The 12182-nt window shown below is 32.0% G+C and overlaps 2 protein-coding genes across 2 annotated transcripts; one reads left to right on the forward strand and one right to left on the reverse strand.

The window, feature by feature from the left end:
• Positions 1–184: 184 nt before the first annotated feature.
• On the forward strand, positions 185–3678 carry LOC145759421 (uncharacterized). Its single transcript, XM_082573253.1, has 2 exons — positions 185–787; positions 1610–3678. The coding sequence occupies exons 1-2, from the start codon at positions 310–312 to the stop codon at positions 1648–1650; spliced, it is 519 nt and encodes a 172-aa protein (XP_082429379.1). The 5' UTR covers positions 185–309; the 3' UTR covers positions 1651–3678.
• On the reverse strand, positions 3641–5504 carry LOC145759420 (elongation factor 1-beta-like). Its single transcript, XM_082573252.1, has 6 exons — positions 5362–5504; positions 5021–5143; positions 4754–4941; positions 4402–4527; positions 3894–3961; positions 3641–3828 (listed from the first exon to the last, which is right to left on the reverse strand). Exons 1-6 carry the CDS (start codon positions 5439–5441, stop codon positions 3739–3741), a joined length of 675 nt encoding a protein of 224 aa, XP_082429378.1. The 5' UTR covers positions 5442–5504; the 3' UTR covers positions 3641–3738.
• Between the last annotated feature and the right edge of the window lie 6678 nt (positions 5505–12182).

Raw genomic sequence — 12182 nt, forward strand, 5'->3', positions numbered from 1 at the left:
CCTAATGGCAGCAATTTAAGCTGGCTGGCTGACATTTTTTTGGCAGTTTTTTAATTTGGTATATATCATAATATTAAATTTTTAAATGTTAAATTACAAATTTTCCAACCAGCCAATATTTTTGGATTGTGACTGCTATAGCTTTATTTATTTTTAATTTGTTTTATTATTTTTAATAGTATCTGGTTAGGGGTGGACAAAAAATTTAATGATTTTTTTGTAATCTGATACTGTACTAACCCCCAATGTTACTGATCAAAATTGTGCTAAATAATATGGACCCTATTTCATGGTGAATTATACGGTGACATGGCTGAAAAACGACCCCCTCGTAAACCAGAAAAGATCACAAAACATCCGACCGGCAAGTCAGCTCGAAGAAATTTGTTCGGTCGAGATTCTGAGAAGGACTCGCAAAGTGATGAACTGGCAACTGAGATCAGTGAGATGCAAAAACAACAACAGAAAAACTTTAATCAGAAATGGAACTTTGATCTTACTTCGGATACCCCAACAGAAGGAAGATATGAATGGAGTGAACCCATTCCCCTAGATCACCGCACTCCTTTACTTGGTGTTCCTCCAAAAGATGAAGATCTTCCTCGTCCCACTCCGAAGAGGAATCGAGGTGACTCTCTTTCCTCCAGTGAGTTCTCCCATTCGATCACAGGAAGTTGCTCCTCCAGTGATGATGCTCCAAACACCAATGTAGCACACTCCTCTTCTGCATCAGAAAGAGGAAGGCCTCCTGAAAATCTTCCTGCAAAGCGCCAGAGATCACCATCAGGTGAATTCCATAAAAATTGTTTTGCTAAAAGTTAAAAAAAACAAAAATTAATTTGTATTAAAGGGCTTTTTAATTTAAGATTTTGTAAGGTAAAAAAGGACAGGTGTTGGGTGTATGTCTATGTGTAAATCACCTAAAAAGTTTGTATGCAAAGCTGCTTCTTTGTTGTTGATTTTCCCTCAGTTTTAACGACGCGTTTATTACCTTGATTAGCTTTTCTTTTAAACAGTAATTAAATGGTTGTTTTATTACAGACATTAATCATATTAAGTGTAATGGTAACACGATGTAACTTAGCAACGTTCTGTAGTAGCGTTCCTAAACCACATTGGTCGTCAAGTATACCTATTTTTGTTTAACTTCAACGCTATGTAACGCGATTTTTGAAACGCAAATACAGCAGGCTGGTGCTATTAATTTTAACTTAGTCATTTAATTTTTCCTGCCCTAAAATTCCCCGCTTTATTAATTATGAATGGTATTTTTTTTTGTTAATAATCTGGTTTTTATTCTTATAATTAGGTTAAATTAACAGCCCGTTACGCGTAATTATGGTACCACTATTTATTATACGTTCATTTGTTATACTAATTGCATGACAAAGATGTCAAATATAGGGAAAAGGATAGAAGTATAAATGATTAATGTTTAAAAAAACTTTTTACGAGTATAGCCTGTCCCATTATAGCTCGCTGTTGTGCCTATTTCTAATGGAAATACTTTTTGGAAATTTATTGCAAAAAGCGCTTCATTATTATTCGACGTAAAACAATATTTTTTTGTAAGTTTGATTATAATTGACAAAACTTTCCGCATATTTAGATGGAGATCACGGCGATCAACCGACAAGAAAAACCCGATGATGTCATAGATTTTAAAGTGCAATCAGTTTTTGTTTTTGTTTCTATGTGGAGCTTGAAAAAAAATTGCAAAAAATTCAGTTCACTTTTGCGAAAGACAAAAAAAATGTTATCGGAAAATTGAAGAGCTTATTATTTCCTTCTTTTGCTTACTGACGATGACAATAAATTTAAACTAACGCTTATTCGGTAGACCTAAACAGAAATTATGAGAATCAAACCCCAGAAATGCAGCTATATTACTATTTCGGTTGTTTAAGCTTTATGAGGCTCTGAAATGCTGCATTGTTGGATCATTTTTCGTCGAAAATAATCAGTTCTTAGTTCCTATCATGGGTAATGTGATACGTTTGTTTGTGAATTGTCGTTGTTCTTATTTTTATTTAATCAAGTTCCAATCAGCAGTGTTGACAGACTGTGCGTCGTCTGACTTTATTGTGGAGTTTTAATTTTTGCACCTTTCTTGCACCTTTAAGTCGTTAGTTAAAATCTCAGACAATCTAAAAAAAATGTGAATAATTTGGATAACTTCAAGGTTAGGACAAGACTTATACTGAAACTATATGTGGCAATTTTTTTTGGGTTTATTTGTTAAAAACCCTAAAGTTTTATTGGTAATATGTATATATAATGAATTCATGATTTTTGTTTTTAATTTTGGCTAATATTTGTTCGTATGCACTTATAGTTTTTTTTTATTTTTGTTTCCATAATTATTTAAATTCACATCAGAGTAAATTGAGGTTTTGGTTAACGGACGCTTGAATGTTTTTTTGTGGTTGTCACTTCGGTACGTCTACTAGTTTACGTCTATGTTGTTAGTTATTGTAATCAGTATTCGTTATAGTCATTTTGTTTACTGCATATTCTCGTTAAGGTTATAGGCATTATAATTACGAAAGAGCAAAATATGTTACGATTTTAGATTCAAAGTTGTAACAAAATTTGTTTTATTTTACCTGAGGTCAATCTTACTGGATTTACCAAATTATAACAGCTGTTTTTGTGCTGATTTAAAATTCGAATTTCAATCACTTTAAATAATTCATCTGTCTATATTTAAAACATACGCACTTTGTTTAATGTAATCGAGTTTTCTAGCAATTCGTGTTAAAATTTCATTGTTAAATTCGCAAAAACCACACGCTATTTTAAGTCTACTTTATTTTATAAATTTAAACATTTTTTTGTCACTTAGAAACGCGAATAGTCTAGGGGGTCATTATTTAAATGTTTTACTGTGTATTTGCTTGCACCTTGCCCTTTAACATCACTTTTAATAAGGTGTCTTCTCATTTTTGGATAGGCACATTTTGTTTTTTTTTGGTAATATTTAAAGTTTGGTTTGGGGTGATATGGGGGTGAAGTTTATTGTTATGGTAGTGGTTGTTCATTTCTGCAGTATGTACCTTGTGTTTTTTTTGTCGTTTTCTGTTAAGTTTACTGTATTAATAATCTGCTTACAGTGTTGCTTGTTTGTTATTAAATGTTTTATTGTTAAAATCAGAGTTTTTTTGAATTAAAAATCTCCAGTTTTTATTTCATTAAATATTTAGTGTTTGTATATTCAGAGAAATTTTTTTCTATTTTTAAATCAAATCAAAATTCACTTATTTTTAACCAAGTATTGGTGCAATTTGTAAGTTCTATTTTAATAAAATATTTTGTTTAAAATTGATTACAACAATGAATTAGATATTTTTATCATTTTTAATTTTTATTTGATTATATTTTCAAACAAATTAAAAGCTTTTAATTTTTTTTTACCTAGTGCTTTCTATAAATTCAAATTCTGTTAATAAGCACTGGTTAAAATGCTTTCAAAATGTGTTTTTTTTAAGCCTGTATGCATGTGTTATCAGTAACATTTACTGTTTGAAAGCGGCCATACCCGATATTGCATTGGCACTGTGAGTTTTAAGACTTAAATACTTTTTGCTTGTTTATGTTATCAAAATACAAATCTATATTAAACAATATCTATATTCAAAAGTTGTTTTCTTTTATTTCAAAATTAGGACTCTATTATTTGTTCACTTGTTTATTTATATATCAAAAACTGACAGAGCAAAATAATCTTTAAAATATTATTTAAAGTTTGTTAAAGGCAGCAATGTCGACCGATTGAACTAAATCGTGAAAGTCGTCACAAATTTTTTCTTGCATTTCATCAGTGCTGACCTATAAAAAAAATAATAAGTTGGATATCTTTTTCTTTTTTATTTAAAACAATTTTTAAATATTACCTTTAAGTCTTCAATAACAGTAGAAATTTGTAGTTTTTTAATTCCGTAACCGACAGCAACCAATTTGGCTAAAAAATAAAACATTTTTTTGCTGAAAATTAAAAACTAACAGTGACGAAACCTAAGTCTTTTTTTTTTCCTTTTGTATATACCTTTATCCTCGATGTGGAAAAGTCGAACGCGCGACTTAAACATAAAGTAACATCAGTTACTCCGATCCAGTCTCAAGTTGCCTGTGGCAGTTTGGGACATTTATTATAGATTATGATTGTCTGATAATTTTACTGCTGGTTAAGTGCTGGCTCGGCAGGAGTTTATAGCGCCTTACTCAAATGTCAGTGGGAATTGTACCCACGACCCCATGTATGGTGTAGCAAGTGTTCTTACCACTACACCACGCTGCCCATATTCTTTCACTAGTAAAGATATTTTTTATTGTCTTATTTATATTTAAACACATACATTAGCATAGTTGTTTATAGTTTTTCAACTAAAAATCCAGACTTACATGCCCCCCAAAGAAGACCATCTTGTTCAATGGATCGAACTTTTTGTTCCATTAACGCCATGTCAGTTTCATCACTCCAAGGTTTTACATCGAAAATAACCATTGACTTTGCAATCGTAGTAGGTTCTGAAATTAAACTTAATTGAATAAAACAATAATTTATTTAATATATTTATACATCCTGGATGTGGAAAGGTCAACTTCACGACCTAAACAATCGAATAACATTTGTTACCCCCGATCTTGGGTTGCCTTTGGCAGTTTGGGATAATGTAGTTATGCCAAGTGTTCTGACCATCAAACAATACTGCCAAGAGTGTATTGGTTTTTAGTTTTTGTTAAATGATCTTACTTGCTCCCTTCTTTTTGGCATATTGTGCAAGTCTTTCCTCTCGGACTCTTGCAGCTTCTGCCGACTCTTCCTCATCACTTGATCCAAAAAGATCACCATCATCATCTGAATCCTCTTCATCATCAGCTGTGCCATTTTGAGCAGACTTTGGCCCATATTTATCAACTGGTTGTTTTACACCTGGAAGACTAAATTTTGAAAATTGTAAGAAATCCAACAGTTTTATTCTGAGTTGAGAAAACCAAAACAGAAAAAAAAAACATTTACCTTCCAAAAGTTGATTTGTATGAGTTAACATTGTTATACCAGCGCAGTGCATGGGGATACTTGCTTGCTGGAGCTCCAGAAACACTTTCAAACACTGCAACATCTGCTTGAGATGGAACATACCTTAAAATAATTTTGAAAAGGTAAAGATAAGCTGGATAGTCTTACCTGATTAGGTTTAACAACATGGAAACCAGTTTAATACTCGTCCACAAACAATCAAATAGTAAATTCAATATTATTTAAACGTAAAATATGGTTAAGTTATAAAAGGAAAGTAACGTATACAAAAAAATCTTATTTTTGGACATTTAATCTCCCACACAATAAAAACCACTCACCCATCGACGTAACTTTTGTCCTCTAAGAAATTATTAAGAGCTGCTAACCCAGCATCATTTTTAAGGTTTCCAAATCCCATTTTAAAGTAATTTAAACTTCAAAAAATTTAAAAGTAGATTGCTAACGTCAAATACTTGAAAGGATTTAGTATGGTAAACATGCGTGGCGTTTTATATTTCACTGGTAACCTGGCTTTGTTTTTTATTTACTTATATCTGTTTTAACTTTTTAGTTAATTATATATCAAAATATTAGTAACTTAATTAATTTCTGTTTAGTTATTATATTTTTTGACAAGACTGCAATAATTTAAATGAATTTTCTCGTTTTTTACAAGTTGTTTTCTTATCAGTCAGTCAGTGGAAGGTGTAAGTTACGCAATATTTGCTAATAACACAAGCAAAGTATAAAGGGAAGACAAAAAGATTTATGTTTGCCTGAATTAATGGCGGAAAAAGATAGTGTTGATCCTTCATTTGTTCATGCCCTGCGTCTTTTATCCAAAGGTTAGATTCATTGCTTTATTGGTATATTAAGTGTTGTGCTTTTGGTTTTGTTTACCCATATATTGCTTTTTACATTGCAAAAAAAATAAATTAGAAATACAAAAAAAAACCTTTTTTTTCGAAAATCAAATTTTTGAAAAATCGCAAATTTTTTAAAAATTAAAAAAAAATGGCCAGAAATCATTAAATATCGTCATTTTTTGTCATTTTTTTGCCTTTTTTCACACAAATTGTTAAATTACTCGAAAACTACACCAAATAAAGCAATGTGGCCACTTTATTCGATTCAGCACCTTCTAATACACATTCTGACAAAATTCGGGTCAATTTAGGGTAAAAAAATTTGGAAATTTGGGTCAGAAATTTTCGACGTGTACTATTTGTTGGAATTATGATTTATTTTAAATTAACGTGCATTAATATTTAGCTTAATAATAACAAGTCGAAAGGTCACGCGAATGCCCCCTATTTGCGACAGAAAATTTTCTAAGATGACGTTTATTTCAAATTTACGTGCATTAGTATTTTGCGACTTTGTTATCTAAAATCGATTGTACTAAACAAAAACTAATAATATGTTGTTTTAATAATTTTTTATAACAATTTTGTGTTTATTTATTTTTTGTTGAACGTATCACACTAATTGTATATATTTTCAGAAAAGCGTAACTTCGCATCGTCCTCGTTAGCTGAACGGTTAAGGCTCTTGACTGCTAGGCAGATTGCTCGGGTTCGAATCCACGCTTGGTAAGTATTAACAAGTCTGGTAAAAACACAATTTTTAAAAATTTGATATGCAGGTTAACCTTACAACAAATGTACGTTTAAAAATTCAGGTCTTGAAGATCAACCACCGTAGCTCAAGCGGTAAGTCGACAGACGTGTCCTCCATGAGTCGTAGGTTCGATTCCCAGCGAAAATAAGGATAATGACAAGTATTCCCTGAAGGTAAAAACTTTTTAATAAATATTTAAACATGTGTTTACGTTACAACCTATATACCTTCAAATTAGGAGAACTGAAAGTGCCGCCTCGGTAGCAGAGTGGGATAGTCTACGCGACAATGTTTGGCGAGGTAGTGGGTTCGATCCCCACTGCTAAAATCCCAAGCAAGCCCAAAGCGACTTAGAAGTGTCCAAACGTTACTTACGTTTTTGACGAATATTTAAACGTTACAACTAACATATATATATTAGAATTAGTAGTACTAAAAGTGCCGCCCCGGTAGCAGAGTGGGATAGTTGACGTGACAACGTTCGGCGAGGTAGTGTGTTCGATCCCCACTGCTCGGCAGAGACAGTGTCGTCTCAAAGGCACAGGTTCGATTCCCGTCGATTGAAATAAAAAATTTATCTCAATCGAAAATAGAAGGGGGGAGGGTAGACAGCCCCCTGGGAAGAAAACAGTGGGCTTTGCTGAATTTTTTTCTGAAAAAACTACAGCTGTATAAAATGAAGAGAAAATTTCAGCAAACCACCCTGTTTTCTTCCCAGGGGGCTGTCTACCCTCCCCCCTTCTATTTTCGATTGAGATAAATTTTTTTCTAGCTCGCCACTACCTCGCCGAACGTTGTCACGTCGACTATCCCACTCTGCTACCGGGGCGGCACTTTTAGTTCTATTAATTCTAGGATATATATGTTAGTTGTAACGTTTAAATATTCGTCAAAAATGTAAGTACCTTTAGGACAATTCTAAGTCGCTTTGGGCTTGCTGGGAATCGAACCCCGTACCTTCACGACATTCCGTAGCCGACTATTCCGATGAGCTATCGTGGCGGTGATACCAGAATTACAATTCTAAGGGTACGTAGGTTATATTGTAAACACACGTTTAAATAGTTATTAAAAATTATATTACCTTAAAGAATGTTTTTCTTTCTAAGTTGCCTACCTGGGAATCGAACTTACGACTCCCCAACATTAGGTCTTCCGACTAACCCACTCGGCTATCGTGGCGGATGATTAAGTTAAACATATTGAACGTTACATTGTTTGTAAATTAAGCAAAAGTTTAATTATTTGTTAAAAAAGATATTTATTTTATATTAATGTGTATACTTTGTAGACGTGAAATGATATCCAAGCTTTAGAAGTAGAAAGGTGGCAAATAAATGCTTTAGAGTCGCAGAACAGAGCTGGCGCTTTAATTTAATTTATTTTTTATATGTGAAAAATAAACTCTTGTTCGATATAATTTGTACTGCATTCTTTATAACGACCTAAAGCGAAAAAGAGAGCTATGCGACAATCCTCTCTAAAATAAAACAAACGTAAAATACCGCGTCTTAAGCGCGCTAGTGCACTGTAGTATATAGTACACAGTAATTACATGCGACGATTTAATTTTTTCAAAGTCCTAGGATTTGGTATGTATGTATGCATTTTTGCAGCGAGAAACAAAGCAGCTACGTGGCTCGGTGGTATGTCTCCCGTCTGGTATGCCAAAGGTTCCAGGTTCGAGGTACCGCAAATACACTTTTTTAATAAAGGGTCGTATTTGGTAAGATAAGTATTAAGATTCGCAAGCAAAAACTAACTTCTCTCATAGCTCTTCAGTTAGTACTGTCGTTATTCTGTTGTATTCGCATTTTCTACTGTATCGTATGTTTCTTGTTTAAACCCCACTTATCCCGTCTTCGAATGGCGGAAAAACTTCTTCCGTGAATGCGGAGAAAAAAGCGGAAAAAAATATTTTATTTTCCGCGAAATCAAAAGTCAAAAATCGTGAATTTTTGGAAAATTTCGAAAAAAAGGCCAAAAAAATGGTGTTTTTGGCGTTTAAAACTACAAAAGGTAGCGCGATGAAACCAAGTTTATTGGACTCAGCACCCTCCAATACACTTTCTGACAAAGTTTCAGTGAAATCGGGGGCAAAAAATTTTGAAAATTTCGGAAAAAAAATTTCGACGGGTAATTGCAAGCAAAATTTTTCAAAATTCTGAAATTTTTTTATGAATAAAAAAAACTGAAATTTACAGTGCAGTATAACACAGGCATTCAAAATCGATTGCGCAAAACAAAATCTGAAAAATTTGTAAAATAAAGATTTTACAGCACTTTTTCGGTATTATCATGACGTCACTAATTACCGTGAGATTTTTTTTTACAAAAAAAAATTAAAAAAAAAATTCAACAAAAAAAAGAATTAAACGTTCATTCCGCCCTACTTTCTAAAAAAAAGTTGAACATCAACACATAGTTTAATTACAATATGTCGCTAATAACACTGTTAAAGTGCCTAAAATTATTTATTTATGAAAATGTGTAAACATGTGCCAATATATAGTAGGATACACGATTATATCTGACTTAAAAAAATAAAAAAGTGTCTGTTAAACTATATGCATTACCATGGTTTATTGATTTATTATTAGTTTCATTCATTAATAATATTGTAAAATGTTACTATTACTCGAATACATTAACATTCCATAAATAAGAAATTCAATAATTAAACGTTTTTACTGCCATTTCAAACTTTTGATTACAGGTGCAATAAATAGTTCAGAATGAGGAAGTGAAATTGAAAGGGCAGAAAATAAAAAAAAGCTAAAAATCAGAAATTAGAATTTAAAAAAATGGGAAATAAAAAAATATGAGGGGTATCAAGAAACAGGCGGAATTTATGGGGACGCGGAATTTAAGGGAATGGAAAATGAAGGAACGGAAAATGAAGGAACCGGAAAATGAAGGAACGGAAAATGAAGGAACCGGAAAATGAAGGAACGGAAAATGAAGGAACGGAAAATGAAAGAACCGGAAAATGAAAGAACGGAAATTGAAAAGGAGAGGCGGAATCTTAAAAAAATAAAAGGCGGAAATTCCGTTGACTGTTTATTTGTATTTAAGTGAATTTATATATAAAACGCGTAAAATAGGAATTCGAATACGTGCCAAAAAATTTAAATACAATTTGTTACATGTTGTGTTGTTTTTTGTTCTCCAAAATTTTTTATTTACACATTCTTACTTTAACAAAATTGGGTACTTGACGTTTATTAACATCTTAATGCTTAGATTTAAATGTATAGGTTTCAGAAGGCGTTGATTTACATGCACTTATTTGCATAAGACAGTGTTTTAACTAAGAGGTGCATAGAAACGGATCAAATTACTTAATGGGACAAAAAAAGCCAAAAAGTACACAACATAGGTGTTAGGGGTGCATAAATAAAGGCCTAAATGATGGGAACTCTATAACAAATGGGGCATAAGGGATTTACAGGGTAAAGGTCTAGTCCAATGAGAGTGTGTTAAATTGGTTTGAGTCATAGGACATGGACTTAAATGTTCGGGTGCTATGTTGAAAATCGTTAAAATAGGGGTGATTTAATAAATGGGTTAAAACTAAGATGTACAGGTACATTTTGGATTTTTCATTTTCAGTTCATCTTCAACTATTGGGTATTGGCACATCGAGATTTGTCCTCAACACTTACTAACTAACTTCGTACGTACTTCACTAACCTAACTATTTTGAAACATAATGGCTGTAATAACATCCCAAACTAATATGGTAATAACATCCTAAACTGACAGGAGTTACCACAGTTTGTTCATGCTGCAAAGTCGGCCTTCTACATCGGCGATAAAGAAATACAACGCACACATTTTCAACACGATACAACACAGCACAACAAAATAACACAAAAGCAAAAATTGACAGCACTGCATGTCGTTGTGACGTACTTTCTTCATCCGGAGTAGTTAACTATTCCAAAAAACTTGTAGTTTGGTGTCTTGACAATTGGCTACATTTGTTGTAATAACTACAAAACATTAATATATGAAAATATTTTTAAAAGGTAAGTTAAAAAGAACAGAAGAAAAATAACGTAAACAAAATATATAGAAAAATTATTTAAACAGTTATTTGGCAAAATATAAATAATGAAAACCACTACAAGCATATAAACTAATTAATAAACCAAATATTTTTACCATTAAAAACAACCTCATACTTTAACAAACATAATATAGTACTTACTTGCTGCCCTCTGTTCAGTTTTGGAAAATGTGATTCGGAGTCGGAACGTTTTTTTTGAATTTCACATTTGCTTAGTCATAATCACCTCCATGCAACTGTTAATTCCATTTTTAGAATGTGGGTTACCTAAATCAAATATAAATGTTACCATTTTAAAGTTTTATGCACCGATGATGGTAGCATGTATTTTGATTGCAAGGCCTAATAGTATCATTTACTAGCAGCGTGGTGTAGTGTATAGAACACTTTACTTTATTACATAAGGTCCTGAGTCTGATGCCCACTGCTCCTATGCTGTGACAGCGAGGCTTTTAAACAGCATAAACTTCTGCTAAGCCAAAATTTATCTAACAGTTTTTTAAATAACAAATATTAAGATGTTACGTTAAAAGCATTCTTCATGATCATAAACAATATTTAACAAAACACAACTTTTGTTATAAGTTATCATAAATTTACTTTTTTCAAACTTACTGTGAAGAGAAACGTTACAGAGAAAATGTCGTCAGAAATTTTTGATGCTACATCCGGGTTTGCTTGTCTGACGTTTGGTCACGTGGTCATAGTCCCGTTTTAAAATAGTTTACAAATTTTCTGAATTTTAATTAAAAAATGCCCTAAATAAAACAATATTTTAATGCTCTGTATTGAAACTGTATTTTAAATTACTTTATTTATAGCTTTTATCAAACATTTTGTGAAATAATATTTTATTTTTAACTACTGAAAACATACCTTTAATATCGGGTTCATCAATATATAAATAACTTTGTTTACATTATTATAAAAACCATCAACTGTGTTAATTTAAACAATCTATTTGCTGAAAGTATAATCCGTATTTTAGATAACTTACATTTCTTTATTAACTATACATAATCAATATAATAAACTTGGATTAAACTGATACACCTAAAACATATTAATAACGCATAAAACTGCTTTTCTATTCTAAACTAAATGTCTTGTATATAAAACTAGTACACTGCAATACCACGCTGATAATAGAGAAAGACCACGTGTGTTAAAAAGCGTCGCACGGAATTTGTTATCAGCGTTCTCTCTTTGCTCCTCCTGCTAAAAGCTTTTTTTTTCTCGTTTCTCCAGAAGCAAAAAGCTGCTAATTTTTCTGCAAGTATGCCAAGATGTTTGGTTTGCCCAAAAAACGTTAAGATAACTTATAATGGACTACAAGAGCCTTTTTTTGCAAAAAAAATGCCTAAATAATTTTTTTGATTTTTAGTTAAATTTAGCAAAAATACCGACAACCTTTTTGGTAATAAATTCTATTTAATATCCCACAATAACGACTATAAAGCACGAATG

This window comes from Corella eumyota, chromosome 7 (genome assembly GCF_963082875.1).
Source record: "Corella eumyota chromosome 7, kaCorEumy4.1, whole genome shotgun sequence".
NCBI lineage: Eukaryota > Metazoa > Chordata > Ascidiacea > Phlebobranchia > Corellidae > Corella > Corella eumyota.

Bases quoted from the DNA above. Each gene is read 5' to 3' on its own strand.
- LOC145759421 (XM_082573253.1), top strand. From the start codon at position 310: ATGGCTGAAAAACGACCCCCTCGTAAACCAGAAAAGATCACAAAACAT. The intron at 788-1,609 runs GTGAATTCCATA...CCGCATATTTAG, and splicing joins GCGCCAGAGATCACCATCAG to ATGGAGATCACGGCGATCAA.
- LOC145759420 (XM_082573252.1), bottom strand. From the start codon at position 5,441: ATGGGATTTGGAAACCTTAAAAATGATGCTGGGTTAGCAGCTCTTAAT. The intron at 4,528-4,753 runs GTAAGATCATTT...GTTTAATTTCAG, and splicing joins TGCCAAAAAGAAGGGAGCAA to AACCTACTACGATTGCAAAG. The intron at 3,829-3,893 runs GTAATATTTAAA...TTTTTTTTATAG, and splicing joins CTGTTATTGAAGACTTAAAG to GTCAGCACTGATGAAATGCA.